The following is a 22,216-nucleotide window of genomic DNA, read 5'->3' on the forward strand; positions in this document are numbered from 1 at the left end:
GCTGATGAGTCCTCGTTGCTGACGTCTCGCCCCCAGCGGGGGCTCACCCTGCCGCACTTTCAGTACCCTAAGTTCCATGCCTCGCACCGCGCAGCCGCAGGTGGTGGTGTGTGCCGCATGCACAACAACTCAACGCGCATCCGCAAGTCACAGACCCCGCAGGAGGGCATCACTCATGCTTCGACCCGCCGCTGCCAACCATTGACCGAGCCCGCCGACAGGTGCGACGCCGACCTCGCGCCATTGAAACGAGCTCGCCGACGGGAACGACCGCCGACAAATGTCACAGCCGGACCAGGTCACGTCGCGGCCAGTTGCGTGAGCACCGCCTTCCTCCCCCCCGTCCTTCCCCCGGGGGGTTCACCCACGCCCGCTACGTGACGCCCGTCATCGAGCCGTGGGCTTGCTGTCTGCCACGATGTCGGCTCCGCTGACCGCCTCGCCTATAGGTGCCTCCACTGCCGCCGACGGCGTTCGTACTGCTCCAAGGAGAAGCCGACGTGCTCGCGGTGCCGCGACGCGGGGCTCGAGTGCGTCTACGAGGGTGCGCGCAAGGTCCTCGTCAACGAGACGTACCTGCGCGAGCTCGAGGCCAAGGCCAAGGCGCTCGACAAGGTTCTGGCCGGCGGCGGCGCCGCGACCAAGAGCGGCGAGGTCCCCGAGGACCATGACGCCGGCCAGGCTAAACCTCACCACCATCATAACGACTTTGACGAGCACGAGCCGCTGGCCGCTCTGACCCGGCTGAGCCTCAACTCGACCAGTACGTCGACGCGCACAGCCCGCATCCATGGGCGTTCATCTCATCGCGAACCGCTCGCTGACCTCACAGGCTTCCAGGGCCCCGCGTCATCGGACAACTTCCTCCGCAGCGTGCGCAAGCTGTCCGGGCTGGGCGAGGGCGTCGGCGACGGCCTGGCCCGGAGCCTGTACGAGCCCGACGCTCTGCCGTCACGGCGCCAGGTCCGGCGCTCGCGGCTGCCGCCCATCGACATCGCGCGGCGGCTGTTCGCGGCGCAATACATGTACATCGGCACCATATTTGCCTTCACGGACCCACGCGAGTCGTTTGAGCAGCTGCTCGCCGAGGCGTACCGGCGTGGCCCGCCCGACGCCGGCGACCGCGATGCCTGCCTCAAGCACGCCAAGGTGCTACTGGTGCTGGCATTCGGGCAGCTCTACTCGGTCAACCAATGGGTCGACTTCCGCGGCCCGCCGGGGTTTGACTACTTCACCGACGCGCTGGGCCTGTTGCCAGAGACGCACGAGGAGGGCTCGGTGCTGTGCGTGGAGACGCTCGCGCTGGCGGGCTACTTCATGGCCAACATGAACCGGCGCGACGCGGCGTTCCAGTACATCGGCAAGGCGGTGCGCATGGCCGTCTCGCTGGGCCTGCACGAGGAGGTCGAGTGGGCCGCGCCGGGCGACGACGACGCCGAGGCGGAGCACCGGCGCCGCGTGTGGTGGTCCGTCTACAGCATGGACCGGATCCTGTGCGTCAAGTCGGGCAACCCCATCTCCATCCAGGACGAGGACGTGGGCGTGGGCCCGCCGTCGCGGCTGCCTGCCGACCCCGAGTACTGCCCGGCCGTCGTCCTGCGGCACTACACGGAGCTGTCGCGCATCTTGGGCCGCATCCACACCACCATCTACCGCCGGCCCGGCCAGGGCGCGCCGCGCTCCGGCCGCAGCCTCATCGCCGCCGTCCAGGCCATCATGACGGCCCTCTCGCGCTGGCATCGCGAGCTACCCGAGGGCCTGCGCTTCGAGCCCGCCCGCCTGCGCTTCAGCCGCGAGAGCGTCGGCGCCCTCGCCCACTACTACCAGTGTATCAACATGGCGGTGCGCCCGCTGCTATTCCACGTCGTGCAGCGTCGCCTGCGGGCCGGCGAGCGCGGCGACTGGCGCGAGGGGCTGTCGCCGACGACGGTCCGCGTCGTCGACATGTGCGTCGGCGCGGCCCAGGACGTGGTCAATATGATGGCCATTGCCGCCCAGCGCGACATGGTCGGTGAGTCTCTGCTGCTTCTACTCCCCCCAAACTTTTTTGGCCCCGACTGACATGACGAGGGAATTACGTAGCCACGTATGGCTACATGGACGGCGAGCACATCTTCTCGGCCACCATCGTGCTCGTCATGGTCTGCGCCGCGTTCCCGCCCGATCCCGCGAGCGCGGCCGCCACCGACACCGGCCTGGGGCTCCTGCGCGCCATGGGCGAGCGCGGCAACAGCCACATGGGGGCGCGATACGAGCTGCTCGCCGGCCTGCACTCGCCGCTGCCGCAGGCACAGCCGGCCGTGGCCTTGGGCGTCGACGCCCCAGCCTTCCCCGTCGTCAGCAACAGCGCCCTCGACGAGCCCCTGCACGACGACATGGACCTGCGCCTCTGGGAAGAGGGCTTCGCGTACCCGGCCATGGACCTCGACCTGGACCTGCCGGGCAGCATGAGCCTGTCGGATTTCATGTACGGTGTGGGTGAGACATGACGAGGCGTGCCCGTCCAGTGCTGGGTTCGCATGGTGCGTGCGTGGACGCGACAGTCGCGAGCACCTTGCAGCAGATATCACACACAGCATGCGTTCATTTGGCAATCACAGCAAATACACACGAGGCGTGGAGCCAACACCCGCGAGCTTGAATTTGTTCCATCTGAGGGAAGATCGTCCAGGCTGGACGTGGCAGCCATGTACCTACATAGGTAGTGTGCCCTTGCTCGCGCGCAGTGTTGACGGCATGCAAGCATCCGTCCATGATGAGGGCCTTATAGTAATACTATAACTCTGCGCTGTTCCACGACAGCCTCGCTCCCCCTACCCCATGAGGGTGGGTCCGATAAAGTTCAGGTCCAGGCTCTCATAGTCCCACAGGCTGGCCAGATCGCCCAGGTCCTGCTGCGTGATGTCGCCAAACTCGACCGCCTGGTAGGGGTTTGCCTCGTGGTACGCCGGATAGCCCATGGCCACGGGCGCCGACGTCGGTACGAAGCCGTGCGCCGTCGACACGGGGTATCCCGGCCCCGAAGTCATGACGCCGGGCATCGGCGCCGTAGGGGCGAGCGCCATGGCGCCGGCGTACGGGTACGGCCCGGTAACGGGCGCGCTGGGAGCAGCAGCATTCGGCCTGGCCAGTTTCCTAGATTCTTGCGGCCGCGCTCGCAATATGGCTGGCGGCGAGGGCAACGGCACCGGAGGTTTGGGGCTGCGCGTGACGCGCTGCGAGACGCGGACCAGGACCTCGTACGACGTCCTGGCCGCCTTGGTGACTGTGTTGAGGCGTCGTAGCTTGTCGACGGCATCATCGATAGCGCCGAGGATCTCTTCGCGCCGCGGGATGCTGCCGTCGTCGTCGTGCATCAGCGACGAGCACAGCACGGCCGCCGTGTCAAAGATGCAGAACAGCACCCAGTGAAACTTGGCATCACGAGGGTAAACGTGGTCGAAGAAGCCGTGCAGAGCACCCACAAGGCGTAATGCGTAGTCAAGCCCGTCGCTGCGGATGCTGAGCTCCACTGGCGGCGACGATGCGGACATGTGCCGAGTTAGGTATGCACGGAACGGGTCGAGCATCATCGAGTAGGTCATGGTACGCAAGTAGTGGCGGTGCAGCACGATCCAGCGCCGCTGCGCGTCGGCACTCGTGTCGGGGTTCTTGAGGTCGTAAGCTGGGGGGAATGTATAAGTCCAATCGTCGATAAGGCGCCGGTACTCCTGCACGTCATCAGGGCTAGCGACGTTCTTGATCGAACCAAAGCGGTGAGAGAGCCGCATGATAATCTCCGACTGCAGTCTCATGTGCAGCAATGGTGAGGGCGAGTACCCCTCGAGCTTGAGACTCGGGTGTCCGACGTCGCAGTCGGTGCGGTCTATTAGCAGGGGGCGCGAGAGCAACGACGATATTTGCCTGACCGGGTCAGCCAACGGAGGCCTATTGTGACTTCGGTGGAGGGGAAACACGCACCAGTCCCAGGCGTTGAGGATGCACCACACCCGTCTCCGCATCTCGCGATCAAACTCAGACATGTGGCCGGCGAAGGTCTCGTGGTGGAGTTCTGGTCGGGTCAGCGAGCGTCCGCGCCGTGGGGGCCTTAAAGCGCAGAACGTACCCAGCTCCTGGGCCTCGCGGATCGCCGTGCTCAGGACATGCCAGCACTCGATGAAGCGCGCCTCCGACTTGTACCAGTAGCACGAGTGCAACAGAGATTGAACATTGAGAAGGTGATTGTGGCCAACGGGAATGACGCTGTGCAGCTCGCGGTAGGCATTATGGTAGGCCTCGGTCAGACGCTGTATCGACTCGCCAAGGTCAGACTCGAGCTTCTGTTGCAGCTCAGGGTCGGTGTACTGCGCAGAGCAGGCACAAACGACTAGCAGCAGGCATGTCCAGTGCAGTTCGAGCGGCCGGCCGTCGGAGCGCAACGCCCACCAGTTGCGGTACTCGTCGAGGAAGGAAGGCGGATAGATGATGTAGTAATGGTAGTTAACGTTATTGAGGAAGTTTTGGACGAGTGAGTCTGGCGAGTGTCAGCACAGGACTCAAAGGGGGAGAGACCAGAGGCGTCGCTCACCCGTGTACGGTCGCGGCGGCAGCACCTGAAGGGCGCGGGCGAGCTGCGGACACGATCCGGCATCCATGTAGTATTGCCGCTGCTGCCTCGCGGTCGTCTTGGATCTCCGCTGGCAGCGGTGTCAGCCGAAGCGTCTGAACCGACCATGGCAATGAGACTTACCTCCTGGCCGAGGCCAGAGAAGAGGTGAGACGCCGTGTACCCCAGGGCCTCGAAGCCGCTGTCCGCGTCATCCCATGGGTTCGTGTCGGTGGAGTCGGTGTCGTCGTTGCTGTGCTGGCGTTTGCGCGACTCGCCCGGCCGGTCTGGGCTGGCGTGGCCACCGAAGCGGCACTTGTCGGCGACCTTGCGTTTCTGACAGTGATTGCAGGGCCATTCGCGATTGCACTGAGGCGAGGGAAGGGGTCAGTGAGACGCAGGCGGCGAGAAAAGACGGACGGGACGCAACGCGCCTTTTGCTTGCGACGCTGGCATTCTGTGCATGCGGAGCGGCTGTAGCCTTCCTTGGGGCTCTCGCCCATGCTGGCGGCGGCGGCGGCGGCGGCGGCGGTGTCGTCCTCGTCGTGGCTGCGGCGGGGGAGAAGAGGGGAGCGGGGGGGGCCGCTCGGGCTTCAGAGCCCCAGGGCTCAGGGCGAGCGGCGGCGGCGGCGGCGGCGGAGGAGGAGGAGGACGAGTGCCTCGCGAGGCTCATGCGCAGCATCGACGACGGATCTCGTCTGCGTGGGCCTGGAACTGTGAGGGCGGGCGGAACGAGGGCGCAGCGGCACGCGCGAGTCGAAACGGTATGGCATGGCGTGGGTGCAGGATAGCGAGCGGAGGATCGATGTCAAGGTCGCCCGTGACGGAGGGGGCGGCGGGTGGAGGGTTCGGGGCTGTCACCCGGGCGTGGAGGGTTTTGTGGAGGGCCGCCGGAGGCGGTACTAGGTAGTTATGGAGATACCTTTATTCGCGCGCGCCTTTGGAGGCACATAAGCCATTCCAGTTGAGCGTCACCCCGCTGGCCGCGTCCGTTTGCCGTGTCTGTCTCTCTCTGTTGGAGGGCAGCAGTGTGCGCCTAGGTGGGCAATCTGGTCAGCCGGCCAGACTGTCGCACGGGGGCTTGCTCAGAGTTTGGAGGAGCGACGACTCCGTGCATCGCATTTGCTTCTTGGTGGCCCACCTTACTACGGGCTCTTTTCCACCGTTTCCCGGCCCCATCGTAGTTACCTCTGGTACCAAGACGTAACTTACTACTAACCTAAAACCGAGAGGTAGAAGCCCGGGCGGGCAGCCATCTGGAGCCTTCCAGGTTCTGCCCAACCTAACTACTAACCTCTGTGCTTTTGTTCAGCACGCCCAACCTCGCACCTGAGCGCATCAGGCTGCTGTTACAAAGCGAACCGCTCCCAGGTCCCTAGGGTACTGGGTACCTAGGAAGGTAGGTTTGCGGCCCAAGCGCGCGGCCGTTCCCGCAGATGAATCACCTCACCTTGGTACTACTACTATGTTACTTCGTAGGCTCGCTAAAGGGTGGATCGGCAGCGCGACCGACCGTTGAGCCGTTCCAGCTCCTCGGGGCGCCGCTCAGGCCAGCCCTCCGCCTCTCAACGACGTCCGCCATGTCTCAGCGGACGAGGAAGGTGCTTCCTGCAGTAGTGCCGCGATTGGAGCAGTATAATTTAGTACCTACTAATACCTAGTAGTATGTACAACGTAGGTAGGTAGGTAGGTACCGTAGGTATATAGCACAAGAGGTAGGTACTAAGGTAAGTAGTGCCTAGCGCATGCGACTCGTGCAGTTGCGAGTTGTGCCAGCTCGCTCCCCATGTGCGCGTTCCCCGACCGCTGGGCGCTGCTGCTTCGGGTTGTTCAGGGTTGCTTTAGTAAACCCTGCATCTTGGGCCGCGGGAGGCGAGGAATCGACTACCTAGCACCTTCCTACCTACAGTACCTACGAATCTAGCAGATGGTACTGACGTTGGCTCCCGCGGTGAACGCCAGCCACAACTGGACGCCGCACGCTGTTGTCAAGTCGAAGACTCACCTACATCGCCCATGGCTCGGCGTCGTTGGCGCACCCGACGTCTTCAGATCCCGTCGATGCTGTTCACTACCCCCAATCCGAGTGCCGTGGCATGAGGCCTCGCATTGCGGGCCCACAACACTCGCTCGAGCCGGCGATGCTTCCTTCGTCTGTCCTCATCTGCAACATTCGGGCTCCGTGATTACAAGTCCCAGACAGGCGCGGAGCACGAATCCACATGCCCCTCGTAGGGCGGCGACGTGTCTGGCATCGACTCCAACCGTGTCTCTACCACGTCCCTGTAAATGGATGTTGCCAGCACGAACGTTGGCGCTCTACTCGTGCGCCAATCAGGGGGGTCTTGACTTGCTTGCTTCACAGTGGCCCATGACATGCATACGAAGCAAAGTCATATGTTATGCTTCTCAATGCGCGCGGCACGGCACGCGGATGTCATGCAGCTACCGGCATGCACGCGACGCCGTCTTGCCTCTGTCTCTACACTCGGACATGTGTCCCTCCGGTCCGTGCTCTCCATCTCTCTCACCACAAAGCCACGTCATCAGATCTCTACTCAGCATGCTAGTCCGTCGCCCGCCCCAAGTCCCGGCGAACTCGCCACACGCGCGATCCAACCGGTCGCTTCTGGTTTCCCTTTAGCACTTCAACCCACGGCACCGCTTCCTCCACGTCCACAGACAAGTCCGTCTCCTCTGACGAGTCTTCACTCGTGTCCTCGTCTGTGACCTCGAGCTCTGCGATGGCCTCCCCCAAATCTCGCTCATGCAGGTGCTCCGTGTATGCCCAGGTTGGCGCGTCAAACTTGCCGTGAACAAGCACGATGTCGTGGCCGTGGGCGCGTGCTCTGGCTATGCTCTGCAAGGGCATGGGCGTCAGGACCTGCATGGTTTTCCGCCCGGCGTCAACCCCGCGGACGAGGACGAGCCCAATGGTGCGAGAGTGTCGCGGGTCCAGGGCAACGTCGTTGGGGTTGGGTATGAATGGGATGCCCTCGGGTGTCGGGCGCGGATCAGGGAGCCCTCGGAGGGCCTCGGGTGACTCCACTTCGACGACAGCCAAAATGGCGCCGTTGATGGCTTCGGAGAGCAGGTCCGCCTGCAGCTGGTAGTCGTAGCGCAGGATGCCGCGGATGCCGCTTCGGATGTAGTGGATGACGAGCGGGCGTGCCGAGGACAGCGCGGACGGCGTCCACGATAGACGCAGTCCGTCGGGTGCGCTATGAAAGTAGGAAATGGTCTGCATGTCGCGAAAGTGCGCAGCGGTGCGGGACGCGAATTCAGCAGGCTGTGACGGCAGCGCCGTGAATCCGTCCCTGGCGGCGTCCGTGAGGGCGTCAACCGTCTCCATGGGCCCTTCCTCCGACATGTAGACGACCTCTGGCCGGATGTTGACGATGACCTGGACGAGCAGCTCCAGACCGAGGCTAAGCACCCAACCCGGCGTATTGACGATCAGGGGGCAATGGCGGTGCATGCGCCGATAGAGGTCGTAGAGGTCCATGGCACATTCAAAATGCAGGTCCGCGGCCGATGCCGGGTTGACCGACGCCAGGGAGTGGCATCGCAGCACGCGGTACGCTCCGTCGTCGAGGCTGGGGTGCGTGAAGGGCGCGCCGAGGTTGGGCGTCGAGACGTGCACCAGTGAGAGCGTCCCCGGCGGCGCGTACTCGGGCTGCCCCGGGTCGAGATCCAGAATTATGACGCCTTTGGCTCCGCCGGCAGAGGTGAGGAGCCGGTTGGTCAAAAGTCTCGAAAAGGTCGACTTGCCAGCCGATTTGGGGCCACAGACGAGCGTCGCAGACGGTGCGCGTGTCGCGGCTTCGACCAGGGACAGAAGCTTCTTATTCCACTTAGGAGGCGAAGCAAGCGGTTGGATGATGGACTTTGGCGGTACATCTTCAGACGTCCCGAGCTGCCTCTGTCAGCTCAGCCTGGGGCAGCCAGTAGTCACACGTACAAACTGAAAGGTTGGCCTTGCCTGGCCCTCGTTCCATATGCCGCGGAACAGAGGCGACAACCTGCCGAGCTTGCGCAGACTCTCCGCTTTGGGATCACTATGGAGCTCTAGCCTCGTCCTCTCTGTCGTCCTGAGGACCGGCACTGCGTGACAGTGCGGCGCATGGACCCAGTAAGTGGTCTCGCCTGGACGGAGCATGGCCCCGGCGATCGTCACTTCGCCGGCCAGGACGCGCAGGCCAAAGCTGCCGAGCACGAGGAAGCGCTGCCCATGTCAGCGGCGTGGGCAAGGCCTATGAATGAGCCAAGGGGGTTCTCGTACCTCATTTCCCTCTAGCTTGAGCTCCGTCACTCCGGCTCGGACCCTGTGGTTGCTCTTCGTGAGGCGGAAGGACGAGTACGTCTGAGTCGCCCTGGACTCGGGGCTGGAAGGCAATCAGCGAGTATCCAGCACGCCTAGATGGTAGCGCAGGCGACATACCGCACATCCTGGGTCGGGGTTGGCGCCTTGGCCAGCCTCTTGGGCGACTCAGCGGCATCCCGTCGCCGAAGCAAAGGACTGAACGGGTTCGATGGCGGAGGCGTTGCCGTGGAAGGGCTCGGCTCAGCAGGCGCCAACCGCCTGGCTGCCAGGGCGCTGAGAGCGCTCACTAACTCTGTTCAGCGCGCACTCACTTGTAAAGACGGACCACTGACCCTGCGTGCCTGGGGAATCGATCTTTCTTCTCTTGGCCGACATGCCAGCGCTCCGACTCTATGCCAAACAATGAGCTGGATGTCAAGCCACGCAGCAGACGTCCTCACGTTTGCAGTTGTGGCTTTTGAATGGCAGCTGTTGGTGGGGCCTTATCGATAGGTCGCACGCACTTGGCGCAGCTGCGCGCGGTGGGCCAGGCGCGTCAAGAAGTGGGCCGTTTCCCTGCGCCCTCCAAAATTTCCAAACCTTGAATCTTCACCTCCCGCAACACTCGCATCGCTTTGCCTCGCCTGGACAACCGCCACAATGGCTCCCCGAGAGCCTTTCAAGGTTCACTTGCTCAGCAAGCATATAGAGGACACCAATAAGGGACTGAGCGCTGAGGCGCAGTTTAACCGCAAGCCCGTCATCAAGAGTGAGCCGGCCATCAAGAAGGAGCCCGCGTCGCAGAGCTTCTTCGACAATAACGGCGACAGCGACGACTCGAGCGACAGCGACAGCGACAGCGACGATGGCTCCGACTATATAAAGAGGCTTCTGCCCACACATATCAAACCGCAGGCCAAGCACACCAAGAAAGTGGAAGAGATAGCCGACAGCGACGACGAACGGAAGGCCGCCAATAAGGCAAGTATCAAGACTGAGCCCGATCTGAGCGACTCGAGCGAGTCGGATTCCGATTCCGATTCGGAGACATCCACAAATGGAGCCAAGACCAACGGCCTCAATGGGGTGGCCATTAAAGAGGAGACCGCGAGCACGACCTCCAGCTCCGGCTCCTCGGACAGCGACAGCGACAGCGACAGCGAACAATCAGCTGTGAACAAGCCGGACATAAAGAAAGAAGATTCCGAGTCCAGCTCGAGCTCCGACGAGAGTGATAGTGAGAGTGAAAGCGACAGCGAGTCTGAGTCGGAGGCCGAGAGTGGCCATGCTGTCGAGGCAGCGAGACCGGCCGTCAACGGCAATACTGCCAGCTCCAGCGGTTCAAGTGACAGCGGCACTAGCGGAGAGAGCGACAGCGACGAGGATTCAGGCGAGGAGAGCGCCGGCGCCGACGAGTCTATCCATATGGCTGACCGTACCGGCCGAGAGGTCACCCTGCCCAACTTCATCGCCCCCGACTTCGTGCTCCGCAAGGGTGACGACGGCAGCGACGTGGCTCGCGTTTGCAACCAGGCCAACACGGACGGCAAGCAGGTCTGGTATTTTACTGTGCCCGCCAACGTGCCCATCTCAGTGATCCAGGACATGGAGATCCCCATGGATCCGGGTTCGCGTGGCGAACGAGTCTTATCCCACGGTGACGAGGACTACGGCGTGTCTTTTGAGAGTGTAGCCCCGAAGAGCTCTATCCAGATTATGATCCCTTCGGCAGACTCTTCTCAGTACCAACAGGGTAAGTTCTGCCGGCCGACGTGCTCCCACAGGACAGTGGCTAATATGAGGCAGCACCACGACGGGTCGACCAATTCATGCAGGTTCGCCGCATCACACACCTAGGCGGCGCCTCCGTCAGCCCTGCCGTGCAGCGCCCGGCGAGACCCCAGCCAAAGGGCCTCAAAGCTCGCTTCCAGCCGCTTGGCGTGACGTCTGCGATGGGCAGGATCGGGGCGCCGGACGAAGATACCGATGCCGAGATGGACGACGCGCCCGCCATGGGTGCGACTCCCGACAAGGTCAAGAAGGCGAAGCAGCGCAAGCCAAAGGGCGAGGCGAATACGCCGCGCAAGGGCAAGCGCAAACACGCATCATCCGAGGACGAGGCGGCGGCGGCGGCGGAGCAGCTCCAGGCGGAGAGCCAGACTGCCGAGACCAAGACCAAGAAGCAAAAGACGGGCCGCGCCCCCAGCCTTGACCTCGGCTCCGATGCGAGGAAGCAGACGCCCGTCGCGCCACCTACTGTGCCCAGCCAGGTTTCCTCCTTTGCGAGTCTCGGGGAGCCGGCGGCGGTCTCCACGCCGCCCAAGGGGAAGAAGGGAAAGGCGGCCAAGACCGTGGCTACGGTGCCCTCAAGCTCGCAGTCTCTGCCCCCCTTGAAGTCGACCCCGGTGCCGCCCCCCCGTCAGACGGCCGTGCCGATCCCTCCGATCCCCAGCTCCGCTCCCAAGATTTCGCCCGTCCCGGTCCCGCATCCGAACGTCACACCACCCAGCAAGAACAAAGAGGCCAAGCGCGGCCGCAAGCGCAAGGAAAAAACCGAGGACACGCAGCAGAGCCCGCCGCCGAGCGGGCAGCCCAAGCCGTCGAAAAAGGACAAGAAGGTGACGCCCATCCCGCCGCCACAACTCAAGTCGGATGCCTAGGAGGCACACAAGCCGACCTTTGGGCGGCGGTCATGGCTGCCGCACATGAGTCTCTACCGCCCGAGAGACTAGCCACGGCACGCGTGAGCTATACCATAGACTAGAGCCGCGATTTTACACATCTGTTACGGCGTTGGGGTCTTTTACTGGATACGCTAAATTTGAGGGTGTTCCGGCTCCGTAAGGGAGATGCGTTCGGGGATTCGGCCAAACTGCTTCAGGAGCTGAAGCGTTGTGAAGTTTGATGGGTTGAGAGAAACTTGGCTTTTGAGTTGGGGTGCCCGAGGACCTTGACAGCCGGAGGCGCAGTATTCGGATGCCAGAGGAGAATTTCTGAGCCGGCTCGCAGTGGGAGACGGTCGGATGTAACGAGCTCGCCAATGGCCGAGCAAAAGGTCATCCAGGCTTGCTCAGCAAGCTGGACCACACGATAGATTGACGTTGCATCTGGAGGATAATCGGATCAAGGCATATTCGATGAGCAAGGGGGAAGGCGCAGGAGCGACGCGAGTGGAGGCACGCTCGGTGAGTCGGGATAGCCCGTAGCATCGGCACAACGAGATAGAGCTCTCGTCGCTCGGTGAGCTTAAGAGCGTGCATAGGCGCACGGAATACCTAGTAGGCAGCAGAATTGTACACACAATCGACCTTTGCACGCGCCGCACTGCCGTGGCGTACTGTTTTGTTTGCTAGTATAGGGGGGGGGGGGCTCTGAACGCGGGGCGGTTTCGTTTCATGGCAGTCGCAGGCCCAAGCGAGCACCCTGCTGTTTCGTGGCGTCGCGGCGACGACAGGCCCGAGCAAAGCTGACAAACATGGTCGCCAAGCCAAAGACGTCGCGAATCACGGCGGAATCTAGCATAACGGAGCGCTGTGGCTTGGCCATCGTCAACGAGCTTACGTGCCGTGAAAAGCTAAGGTGCCTAGGTGCCTAGCGAGGCTCATCCTTCACCGAACAGATGACGCGCGGAGCGATTCCAAAGGCGGGGGGGAGGAAGCTGCATTGCCAGGATGGGCCCTGTGAAATGGGCTACGTACCTACGTACACGCACTTCGTACGCAACGCATCCGCATCATGGCCGCCAAGACTGAGAGGGGATCAGTCGTGACGTCTTTTGCACCCAGTCCGCGGACTCACACTCGCAGCAGACGCACACCAGCATCCACGGCACCGCGCGTTCTGCGCATTCTAGCTAATTCGGTATCAAACGCGCAGGACCCTGAGCACATGGACACGCGCGCGCGCGCAGCGCACGCGTGGGCGGGCAGGCAGGCGGTCGATCGGAATCGGCGGAGATTGGCAAGGCACCTCATGTCCGCCAAGAGCGCAGGACAGACACAGCCGTCAGGCCCTGGGCGAGGATTGGAGGGGCTCCCCGTCGGGCTGGGCCTTGTGCTTCCATGAGGAGTAGTATTGCGCGCAGCATCTACGGGCGCAGTTATTTAGTAGTTTGGTGTTGCAGACCACAGCAGCTCCCGTCGCACGGTACCTCTCAAGGAGGTAGTTGTAGTAGTACCAGTGTTGGAATTGCCCATGACGACGGCCGAATCAGCCCCCCCTCGACACCAGCAGCGTGGCATTTGGAGACAAGACCGGCCTTGGATGCCCGGGAGGAGAGGCGGGTTTTGGCTGGGCTGACGTGATCCCCCCTACATTTCCTTTCCCTTCACCGCGCCGCGCCGCGCTGGGGCCAGCGGTTGCTGGGCGCTGGGATGCTGAGGGGACGGTCTTGGCGCTGGTGGCCCCACCGTTTGGGATGGGCTGGAGGTTTCAATCCAGCGCCCTGCGTCTGGGCGCACGAGCGCTTGTCCCCACGACGCCGACGTGAGGTGGAGGCAAGCACCCGAGACCACCTACTAATGAAAGATACCTACCCGACAGGTACCAACATGTACCTCGGCCGCGACGTCCCCGTCAGGTCGCTCGTCCCTTCGTTTGGTCGTCCGTCCAGCCGCCCGCGTCGCCTGCAGGCCTCACGCAGTCGGCAAGTGTCTGGCGCTGCATGTCGTCATGCATCCCGCGTCCCATGACGCCCATGCCACTCCGGCGCTGCGTGCTGTGCCGTGCATCCAGGCTGTGGGAACGCCTCCATCAGTCGTTCCCATCTGGTCATGGTCTTGGTGCGGTTGTTGCCGCTGCTGGCGGACACTGGCTGCGACCTGGATCACGGCAAAAGCCACGACCCGTTCGGCACGGTACGGTACTACTTAGGTACTGGATAGAAGGTAGGACGGGCAGTGTACAGGATCCGCATCGCATCCCAGCCGTCTTCCATCTAACTTGGGCTGCCTGTTCTCCATCCCGTCCAATTTCGCCGCCCACTTGACGCACGCGACCCCAGTGAGACGCGACAAGGGTCCCGGGCGCCGGGGTTCTAGCCTGGCCGTCCCGCGAGATTGCACCTGCGGGTCTCTTGTGCGTTTTGACCCGAGGGCCCAGCGTCGCGTGCAGACGAACAAGTCGAGGACGGTGCTTGCCCTTGGTCGTCATTGTCGTCGTCGTCGGCCAAGAAAATTTGTCAACCATCGTCCCTCCTCAGCGTGCCGTGACGCCCGAGTTCCACCCAGAAGACTGCACCCCTTCCAGGTGAGCCGCCCACTGTCGAGCGCCGCCCCAGGCTGTGGACCCCTCCGTCGCCATCCGGCGCTGTCGCTGTTGGTCCGTCATGGTAAATGTCAAAGGAGAATTGGTCTTGTCTCACCTCGTCTCTTCCGCCGAGGCTGGCTATCGCAGCTGCTTAGAGCTTAAGCCCGGCACCACCACCACCGGATCGGTCGGAGAAGCTTTCTCACCATCATGGCGTCGGCGTCCAGTGCACACCCGCGCAGGGCCTCGTGGCTTCGGCCTCGGCGGTGTCATTGGACGCGGCCGCGCGGATTGAAGTCGAGACGTTTCAGCTTCCCCAGGTTTTGGCGTCTGGCTCGCATTCCTCGTCTCCCTTGGCTGGCAGGCGTCGTTGGCGAGCTTGCGCGAGACACACGTCCGTGCCACCGAGTCGGTCTGTGACCTGGTGTGGAAGCAAGAGCCGCCAGTCTGGGTAACCCAAGGGTCCTCTTAGATCCTATTCCCAGCAGTGTCCAGCGGCGCGAACGGCGGTCATGACGGTCCCACGGGGGCCCAGGGACGGCCCCGTCGCCCTTAGGCGTCCGGCCCCCGTCCTTGTCCTCGTCCTCGTCCTCGTCTTCGTTGCCACTGCCGTTGTCGAAGGCTGGCTGGCCATGGCTGTCGTGCAGCCCGCCATCGTGTGACGAAAAACCCCCCTCGTCCACGAATGGCACGCCGCGCGGCGGCGCAGGGCCGGTCGTCACTGCCAGCAGCGCCCACATCAATCGACTGATGCCGATGTGCGGTGAGGCAGACGCGATACCCGGGGGTTGCCATGCCATCGCTCAATGCATGGCACCACCCATGCCGTCCACGGCCGTGACGCCCGTGACTTCTGTGACTGCCGGCGCCGCCCCTCTTTTCGTCCAGCCGTCCAGCCAGAGTAGAGCAGCCAGAGCATTGTCAGGCTACCGCGCCGGCCTGGAACGGCAGGATGTGCGCGGCGTCGCGACTCGGCACCCGCTAGCCTCCGTCGCCGCCATCACGGATGTCGATTGGACCGTGCGCGGGGCCCGCAGCTGCTGCACGACGAGGAAGATTGAGATGGGCGGCTCTGCAATTGTCGTTAATTTATTTGGAAGCGGCAGGCAGGCAGGCAGGCCAGAGTTTTCGCCGTCGACGCCAAGCGGAGCGCACCGCCATTGACTTCCAGTTTGCTTTTAGGCCCTCCAACAAATGCAGTCCCTCCCAAGTAACTAAAAGGCAGCCCAGAGTGTAAATGGTTCAGTACAGGTAGCTAAGGTACTGTAGCTTGTAGAGGCCTCCGGGCTCGTGGCGGCGCTGTCTTTGAATGACGCATCCCGCTGCCCAACCAGCGCCGAGCCAGCCCCCGTGCCAGTCCGAGGCTGCTCTCTCCCTTGCCGCAAACATGTCTCGTCTCGCGATGCATTCGCGATGCATCGGGATTCTGGCCCCCTCATCAACCTTCTCCATCGCGTGCGCCTTTGTGACCTCCACGGCATCCGCACCCGCAGAGGGGAGGCGGCGGCGCCCACGACGACGGCGAGCCGGGCTTCCATAAGCCCCGACGCCTCCGCGCCAACCAAACCAGGCCACGGCTGCTCCCACTGCAATTTCAGCCACGATTCGCTGTCCAGGGCTGGTCTAAGCCCAATTAGGCCCAGCGACGCTGGATTTTCCGTGCAATTTTTTTCGCCCAAAAAAGTCTGACGGGGTACAAGCGGCCCCCGTACCAGTACCCCCAAGCCGCAGCATCCGGCGTCGCGCCGAGGCGGACTGCCACCTCGCCCCGAGCAGCGCAGGTAGCGTGGTCCAGAAGGTTGTACCTGTAGCGTTGCGTAGCGCCAGTGGAGGCCAGTCGCCTGAAGCCTGGAAGCACCACCTGCAGACCCTCCCGGGCGACGCTGTTGGCTACTAAGGTAGGTTGTATTGCGCTGACAAGCGGAGTGTTCCAGCGGCCGACAGCGCCAAGCCCCAATCGCAGCGAGAGGTCCCGCCCGCGTACGTGTGCGGTGAGAGCGCCTCGGGAAGTCCCCAAAGCCCGGGGGCGCTGTTCAGTTTTGCCCTGCCTGCCTGGGTGGCCTGTCATCATGGAACCCATCGGCTTGCCTGTGGTCCTCCCCCCCCCCCCTGGTGGACCTACCTATTCACTCCCAATCTTACCCGCCTTCCTCCCTCATCCTGTGACAGCATCGCTTCTTTCGCCTTTCCTCCTCCCCCACGCCACCTTCTTCCTCCTTTTCCTCCACCCGCTCCTCGTCGCCGCCTTCCCGCTACCTTTCCGCCCACCCTTAACCAGGCAGCTCCTCGCTGCTCGGTACAATCCACACGTGTAACCTTGGTCTGCGACACCGGCTTCGACCCGACCATATACACGTGCCCCCGACCGTCCGCAGCCCAGGCAGCGTGAGGCAGTGCACGATTGCGCCGTCCGCTTGGATTATGAGGTAGCATTTGGGTATCTCTTTTGGCATCATTTGGTCGCCCGAAGACCTCCACGACCCGACGACGACGACGACGACGACGACGAAACGAGAAGAAATCGCCACGACCACAAGTCAGTCAATCGCCGTTCGGGAGATTGGCCCCTGACACCGGTCTGCCGAGCCTACGGCCATCAACCACGGCGTTGACCGTGGCCCTTCACGCCCCGCGATGAAGGACTTGCCAGGCTCGCTTCCCGGCAAGCCCGTACTCCCATCGCTCTGGACCGAGAACCTCACCCTCGCCGTCCTCAACCGCCTCCCGAACCGCTACCATGTCGGCCGCCGGCGCATGCGCGCAAAGTCCAACACGGCGCGCAATGGCATGCCCGACATCACCACCCTGGAAACGTCTTTCAGCTTTTGGGACGGCATCCGCGACCTACAGAAGCACAAGTTCAAGCCCACTGATCTGCAGTACATCTTTGTGGCCGGCCTCACACTCTTCATGTTGTGGATATCCCCGTCGGCACCGACCCTCAAGTTCTTCGCCCTTGTCGCCAGCGTCTGGGTCCTCCTCATGCCCGCCACGAGACAGTTCTTTCTGCCGTCGGTGACGATATGGGTGTGGTTGCTCTATTTCTTCTGTAGCCGGTAAGCCGCCCTCTTCTTTTTCAGGGGCTCATTCGCCCGCGCGATCCCTTGCGCTGACCGTTCCAGGTTTATTCCCTACGACTACCGGCCGCACATCTGGGTGCGCGTGCTGCCCGCACTGGAAAACGTTCTATACGGTGCCAACCTGTCCAATATCCTTTCTGCGCACAAGCACGCCGTGCTCGACATCCTCGCGTGGCTGCCGTACGGCATCATCCACTTCGGGGCGCCCGCGGTGTGTTCCCTGCTAATGTTCGTTTTCGCTGCGCCCGGGACGTTACCCGTCTTCGCACGGTCGTTTGGCTGGATGAGCATCCTCGGCGTCACCATTCAGCTCGTCTTCCCCTGTACGCCGCCCTGGTATGAGAACGAGCACGGCCTCGTTCCGGCGGCCTACGGCATGCCCGGGTCCCCGGCCGGCCTCGCGCGTGTCGATGAGATCTTCGGCATCGACCTGTACACGACGAACTTCACGGCCGCGCCGCTGCCGTTCGGCGCGTTCCCCTCACTACACGGGGGCTACGCCGTCCTCGAGGCGCTCTTCATGAGCCACTGCTTCCCACAGTTTCGCGTCTTTTTCATCGCGTACGCCGGCTGGATCTGGTGGGCGACCATGTACCTGAGCCATCACTACGCCATCGACCTCGTTGGCGGAGGCCTCATCGGCATGGCCTTTTACTATTCAGCGCGCGCACGGTGGCTCCCGCGACGCCAGGCCGACAAGATGACGCGATGGGACTACGACTACGTTGAGGTCGGCGACCGCCACCGCGCCTCCGACGAAGAACTTGGGGGGCAGTACTTTAGCCTCGGGCTCCTCGAGCACCGCCGCGCCAGTTCCAGCGATGGCTGGACCCTGGGCAGCAGCTCCAGCTACAGCTCGAGCAGCGGCACGGTGAGCCCAACGATATCAGAGGGCCCGCCGGGCATGCTGCTCGTCGACATGGAGAGCAACGGACAGCTGTGGGACGGCAACGCGGCGCCGCGCGATGTCGAGCTGAGTGAGGTGGTCGTGATGCGGTAGCACGAGCGCGGCGCTGCTTGACGGCGCTGCCTGACCGCGAGTCGCGGCCTGACGACATTAAGCTTCTTGGTATTTACATTCTTCAACACCCCTATTCATCTTGGCATCATCGGCACAGCGAAATGGCGCACATCGTGGTATTTATGCGACGCCACGCCCCGCGGAGGTGGCCGCGGCCGCCCGGGTGTTACAGCGGTCGACTTTATGGATATTTCGGGGGCGTGGACACGTACTGCATTGGCCGGGGCCCTGGGGTGGGCGTGGGAACGATAGAGTACGTAATGTGTATAACAACGGGACGGGGGTAATCGTGCATGTGTGCATATGGGAATGCACCGATACGCTCGCTAGAGCCGGCCTGGTCGGGGGAAGGCGCTCTCGGATGGGAAATTTTACTGCTGGGTTTTTGCCGCCCGCGAGGGGGGTAATGATGATGGGAGGTGGGTGAGCAGGCGGGAATCCAGTGCCACTCGCTAGACTAGATGCTAGAACAATGACGACAAGTCAACGACGGTAAGGTTCGGTCGCGGGAAGTGAATATGTATTTGTCTGGCAGTCGTGGCTTGTCTGTCGCTTCGTCAAATCGCCACCCGCACAGGTACGGGCATCACTCCGGTGACTGCGGCTCCCGCGATATACCGGCGACGGCGTGTGCCTGGGCATGGAACGGTAGGATTCTCACAAGAGGTCGCGTTCATGATATGCTGCCCCGTGTTTTGAGTTTGTTTGCCAATCACAGAAAGATGTATCAGTGCCGTCACAAGCGCACGCGGCGGGGTAAGTTTATTTGGTTTCACGGCATGTCTGTAATGTCAGGCTTGAATAAGAGAGGTATTCGGAATAGCCAAGCATATGCACAAGCATCACTTCAAACTCATCCATCCATCCTCCCCAAATCCCCCTCCAAGGCGCCAGACAATCTCGTTGCACGCTACCTTCTCCGTCTCACCCCGTGAGCAGAGGCTCCGGTCGCAACCAGCACGACCGACAGCCTCCGCGCACACCTCGGCTACCTCGCCGGCGCGCTCCAAAGCCCCTTGCTCGTCTGGACCACGCGGTTCCCCTGGTTCCCGGGCTGCAGCACAGCCGGGACGCCCTCGACGGCGGCAGTGTTTCCCATGATGATATCGTCGCCGTCGGGCTGGGTCGCGTAGCCGCTGTCGTCCTTGCCAAAGTGGATGGCGCCCTCGCTGCGCGGAGCGGGGGCCGGCGCGGCGGCGCGGGAGGGCTCGCCGGACCGCGCGCCGTCCATGAGGTGCTGGGCCTCGCGCAGCTTGTTGATGGCGCGGACCGTGTCGATGGCGGCGTGCAGCGTGCGGCGGGCGTTGAAATTCTTCTTGATGGTGGGCAGCAGGTTCTCGCCGGCGCCGTCCGAGGGCGCCTGGCCGGCGACGAAGGGATGCTGTAGGGCCTCGTGGGCGGTGATGCGGCGGGTGTGGTCGATGGTGAGGCAGCGGCGGATGAAGTCCTTTGCGTGGGAGGAGACGCCGCGCCAGTACTCGACGGGGGTAAAGCTGTAGTCGGCGTTGAGGATGGCCTGCATCTCCTCAAAGTCGGAGTCCCGGTCGAAAGGGGTGTATCCGCATAGCAGGAAGTAGGTGATGACGCCGAGAGCCCATAGGTCGACGGGCTTGCCATGGCCCGTCTTCTTGAAAATCTCGGGGGCCATGTAGCCGGGGGTGCCGCAGGTGGTGGTGAGGACGTGGAAGCGCTCCTCGTCCATGATCCGCGAGAGGCCAAAGTCGGCGATGAGCAGGTCGGCGTTGTCCTCTGGCGTGCGAAAGAGCAGGTTCTCAGGCTTGAGGTCGCGGTGGACGATGCCGTGGTCGTGCAGGTAGGCGACAGCTGACAGGGTTGCGCGGATGAGGTCGGCGGCGTCGGACTCGTAGTAGGAGCCCTTACGGCAGATGCGGTCGAAGAGCTCGCCGCCGAGGGCCAGGTCGGTGACGAGGTAGAGGTTGTTCATGGTCTCAAAGTAGTCGACCAGGGTGAGGATGTTTTGATGACCCATGGACACCTTTTTCAGCACGGCGATCTCGTTGCGCACCTGCATCCCCGTCTGGTCAGCATCGTCGGCTTCTGCCCCTGCAGCCACGCGGGTCCCACCATGTGCTCGCGCCCGGCCATGAGGCGCTTGTTAATGACCTTGGCGGCGTAGTAGCGCCCCGTGTCGATGTGAACGCACTCCTTGACGACCGAGTAGGAGCCGGCGCCGAGCGTCTTGCCAACTTTGTACCGGCAAGGCTGGATCTGCGGCGCCTGCGCCTGCACCTGCGCTGGCTGCTGCTTCTGGCCGTCCATGGCGCTGTCGGCCGAGGGCGGGGCCGGGAAGAGCGCCTGTCCGTGAGGGTGAAGGCAGATGAGCCCACGCTTGAGAGAGCGAGCGAGTCGTCGGGTGGTATGCGTGTGCGAACGTCGGTGTCGATGCGCCGGGCGTATGGAAAGCGATCGCGGGCCGGTGATGTCGCTGCGAGGTTGTGGGGGTGCGCGAGGTGAGGTTCAGCTGGCGTGGGTAAGCTGAGGGTGGGGCTGCATTCCGCGAACGTGTGTGGGCGTGGGCGGGGTGGGGAGGTGTGTTGGCTCACTCACTGACGAGAGAGATGTTAACAGCGTGGGCATCAACGGGGCGACTGTGTCTGCCGGTGTTGCGCCAGCACGCTTGACAGTGCGGGTGCCCGAGAGAGTGCGACGGCGTTTGATATACTATCCCGTTATGTATGACTGCAAGGTTCCACGCATGTCCGTTCCTCAGCTGCGAAGGATGGCCGCCATTGACCAGCACGTCACGGCAAAGGCACCTTTTACCCTACATAGAGCCCACTCTGCATGAAGTTCTACTCACAGGCTCCGCGACTCCATCAACAAATCGACAACACATGGACGTTGTGGATAACCGGCTGCGTGTCCCTTCATTCATGATGGCCGCTACGGCGTGACGTTGCGCGACACGGCCCTGCTGTACGAAGTACGCGTGCGTGAAACCTCACCCGTGCAAAGCAACCCGTATCAGAGCTCCGACGGGCACTGTCTGCCCACGGGTGAACTGGCCCGCGCCCTAGAATTGACCAGTCCATGGAACCGAGCCAGAGTCTGGTCGAATTATGCAGGGTGCTTCGCGTCTTGGTGACGGCGTCCCGTGGCTCACAATCGATTGCGTGCCCTCGGCAACGGGTTGCTACATACTACCTTGAACGACGACATGGGCTCGAGTCGCTCGACTCATCAGACGGGGGGTGCGACGGGCCTTTCTTGCGCACGCAGGCAGGGCCAGTCTCAGGCCGCGAGCTGCCAAGGTGACAGCAATCAGCATGACGCAAGGCCGTCAATGCATCCGTGCGTGAGCCAGGCGTCTCGCTGCAGGCGGGCGCTCGTACGCGGTACCTACTACGTAGTGCTAAAACCCGCACAAGCAGTGGTGGCATGATGAGGCATGAGACAGCGGGAGGGAGCCCTGTCGTTACTGTGGCTGAGTCGTCGCCCGACCGCGGGATGCACGTGGCGGCCATTGACGACGGCTTCTCTTCTGGCGCATCATCATCACCCCAAATCCCGGCGTGAGACGCGCTGCGACTTGCTGGTGAGAGGCACCTTGCGCGTCGAGTCGGCTCGTGGGCCATCGCGTGGCAGCAATCGGCTGCGAGAGGGACTCTTCGAACATTGTTGTGCTTCGTACATTAGTTAGTCGTACTAAACTTAGGAGAGCTTACGTCGAGGCCGCTCCAGCCTGTCCACCTAGGTATGCGAGGTGGTTTTGTTGAAACTGCCCCCTTTCAGCGCGGCGCGAGCTCAGCCCAGTCGCCGGGCAGCATCCATCCGCTATCGAGGCCCACCGCCCGGCGTACCGCCAATCCACAGCACGCATGTTGCGGCGCCACAGGGGATGGGCGACTTGCCAGTGGGCACCCAAGATCCCCGGGCCCTGCTGCCGGCCAAGCCTCGTTGCAATTTCGTCTACGCTGCCGCTGCGCTGCGCTGCGCTGACCCCAACCGGCCAAGCGCTT

General features: G+C 63.0%; 7 protein-coding genes across 9 annotated transcripts; 4 read left to right on the top strand and 3 right to left on the bottom strand.

The window, feature by feature from the left end:
* Window positions 1-77: 77 nt before the first annotated feature.
* On the top strand, window positions 78-2,821 carry PUT3 (Transcriptional activator). Its single transcript, XM_047985373.1, has 4 exons — window positions 78-318; window positions 450-763; window positions 833-2,011; window positions 2,083-2,821. Exons 1-4 carry the CDS (start codon window positions 281-283, stop codon window positions 2,487-2,489), a joined length of 1,938 nt encoding a protein of 645 aa, XP_047841350.1. The 5' UTR covers window positions 78-280; the 3' UTR covers window positions 2,490-2,821.
* JDV02_004184 (uncharacterized protein) lies at window positions 2,627-5,676 on the bottom strand. The gene is made up of 6 exons (XM_047985374.1): window positions 5,020-5,676; window positions 4,730-4,954; window positions 4,568-4,676; window positions 4,106-4,513; window positions 3,961-4,051; window positions 2,627-3,903 (listed from the first exon to the last, which is right to left on the bottom strand). Exons 1-6 carry the CDS (start codon window positions 5,086-5,088, stop codon window positions 2,814-2,816), a joined length of 1,992 nt encoding a protein of 663 aa, XP_047841351.1. The 5' UTR covers window positions 5,089-5,676; the 3' UTR covers window positions 2,627-2,813.
* A 1,277-nt stretch (window positions 5,677-6,953) lies between these two features.
* GRC3 (Polynucleotide 5'-hydroxyl-kinase grc3) lies at window positions 6,954-9,345 on the bottom strand. Of its 2 annotated transcripts, XM_047985375.1 has the most exons (5): window positions 9,242-9,345; window positions 9,027-9,195; window positions 8,868-8,970; window positions 8,547-8,810; window positions 6,954-8,501 (listed from the first exon to the last, which is right to left on the bottom strand). In XM_047985375.1, the coding sequence occupies exons 1-5, from the start codon at window positions 9,282-9,284 to the stop codon at window positions 7,152-7,154; spliced, it is 1,929 nt and encodes a 642-aa protein (XP_047841352.1). In that variant the 5' UTR covers window positions 9,285-9,345; the 3' UTR covers window positions 6,954-7,151. The 2 variants fall into 2 exon arrangements, with proteins under 2 accessions (XP_047841352.1, XP_047841353.1); XM_047985376.1 differs by having other exon boundaries at window positions 9,027-9,345.
* Window positions 9,346-9,495: 150 nt separating this feature from the next.
* Window positions 9,496-12,197, top strand: JDV02_004186 (uncharacterized protein). The gene is made up of 2 exons (XM_047985377.1): window positions 9,496-10,641; window positions 10,695-12,197. The coding sequence occupies exons 1-2, from the start codon at window positions 9,549-9,551 to the stop codon at window positions 11,546-11,548; spliced, it is 1,947 nt and encodes a 648-aa protein (XP_047841354.1). The 5' UTR covers window positions 9,496-9,548; the 3' UTR covers window positions 11,549-12,197.
* Window positions 12,198-14,885: 2,688 nt separating this feature from the next.
* JDV02_004187 (uncharacterized protein) lies at window positions 14,886-15,299 on the top strand (the record flags this gene model as incomplete). Its single annotated transcript, XM_047985378.1, has 1 exon — window positions 14,886-15,299. One exon carries the CDS (start codon window positions 14,886-14,888, stop codon window positions 15,297-15,299), a length of 414 nt encoding a protein of 137 aa, XP_047841355.1.
* A 968-nt stretch (window positions 15,300-16,267) lies between these two features.
* AUR1 (Phosphatidylinositol:ceramide phosphoinositol transferase (IPC synthase)) lies at window positions 16,268-18,841 on the top strand. The gene is made up of 2 exons (XM_047985379.1): window positions 16,268-17,191; window positions 17,258-18,841. The coding sequence occupies exons 1-2, from the start codon at window positions 16,770-16,772 to the stop codon at window positions 18,213-18,215; spliced, it is 1,380 nt and encodes a 459-aa protein (XP_047841356.1). The 5' UTR covers window positions 16,268-16,769; the 3' UTR covers window positions 18,216-18,841.
* Window positions 18,842-18,967: 126 nt separating this feature from the next.
* Window positions 18,968-21,395, bottom strand: cmk1 (Calcium/calmodulin-dependent protein kinase). 2 transcript variants are annotated; one of them, XM_047985380.1, is made up of 2 exons: window positions 20,322-21,395; window positions 18,968-20,262 (listed from the first exon to the last, which is right to left on the bottom strand). In XM_047985380.1, exons 1-2 carry the CDS (start codon window positions 20,514-20,516, stop codon window positions 19,225-19,227), a joined length of 1,233 nt encoding a protein of 410 aa, XP_047841357.1. In that variant the 5' UTR covers window positions 20,517-21,395; the 3' UTR covers window positions 18,968-19,224. The 2 variants fall into 2 exon arrangements, with proteins under 2 accessions (XP_047841357.1, XP_047841358.1); XM_047985381.1 differs by having other exon boundaries at window positions 18,968-21,395.
* Between the last annotated feature and the right edge of the window lie 821 nt (window positions 21,396-22,216).

Source organism: Purpureocillium takamizusanense, chromosome 3, assembly GCF_022605165.1.
Source record: "Purpureocillium takamizusanense chromosome 3, complete sequence".
Taxonomy (NCBI): domain Eukaryota; kingdom Fungi; phylum Ascomycota; class Sordariomycetes; order Hypocreales; family Ophiocordycipitaceae; genus Purpureocillium; species Purpureocillium takamizusanense.

Excerpts from the sequence above, each read along its gene's own strand:
- JDV02_004184 (XM_047985374.1), bottom strand. The coding sequence starts at position 5,088 with ATGGGCGAGAGCCCCAAGGAAGGCTACAGCCGCTCCGCATGCACAGAA. Across the intron at positions 4,052-4,105 it reads CCGCGAGGCCCAGGAGCTGG|AACTCCACCACGAGACCTTC; the intron begins GTACGTTCTGCG and ends TGACCCGACCAG. Across the intron at positions 3,904-3,960 it reads ATCCTCAACGCCTGGGACTG|GCAAATATCGTCGTTGCTCT; the intron begins GTGCGTGTTTCC and ends TGACCCGGTCAG.
- PUT3 (XM_047985373.1), top strand. The coding sequence starts at position 281 with ATGTCACAGCCGGACCAGGTCACGTCGCGGCCAGTTGC. Across the intron at positions 319-449 it reads GTCACGTCGCGGCCAGTTGC|GTGCCTCCACTGCCGCCGAC; the intron begins GTGAGCACCGCC and ends CCTCGCCTATAG. Across the intron at positions 764-832 it reads GCTGAGCCTCAACTCGACCA|GCTTCCAGGGCCCCGCGTCA; the intron begins GTACGTCGACGC and ends CTGACCTCACAG.
- GRC3 (XM_047985375.1), bottom strand. The coding sequence starts at position 9,284 with ATGTCGGCCAAGAGAAGAAAGATCGATTCCCCAGGCACGCAGG. Across the intron at positions 9,196-9,241 it reads CGATTCCCCAGGCACGCAGG|TGAGCGCTCTCAGCGCCCTG; the intron begins GTCAGTGGTCCG and ends GAACAGAGTTAG. Across the intron at positions 8,502-8,546 it reads CAAGGCCAACCTTTCAGTTT|CTCGGGACGTCTGAAGATGT; the intron begins GTACGTGTGACT and ends TGACAGAGGCAG.
- JDV02_004186 (XM_047985377.1), top strand. The coding sequence starts at position 9,549 with ATGGCTCCCCGAGAGCCTTTCAAGGTTCACTTGCTCAGCAAGCATATA. Across the intron at positions 10,642-10,694 it reads CTCTTCTCAGTACCAACAGG|CACCACGACGGGTCGACCAA; the intron begins GTAAGTTCTGCC and ends AATATGAGGCAG.
- cmk1 (XM_047985380.1), bottom strand. The coding sequence starts at position 20,516 with ATGGACGGCCAGAAGCAGCAGCCAGCGCAGGTGCAGGCGCAGGCGCCG. Across the intron at positions 20,263-20,321 it reads TGGCCGGGCGCGAGCACATG|GTGCGCAACGAGATCGCCGT; the intron begins GTGGGACCCGCG and ends ACGGGGATGCAG.
- AUR1 (XM_047985379.1), top strand. The coding sequence starts at position 16,770 with ATGAAGGACTTGCCAGGCTCGCTTCCCGGCAAGCCCGTACTCCCATCG. Across the intron at positions 17,192-17,257 it reads CTCTATTTCTTCTGTAGCCG|GTTTATTCCCTACGACTACC; the intron begins GTAAGCCGCCCT and ends TGACCGTTCCAG.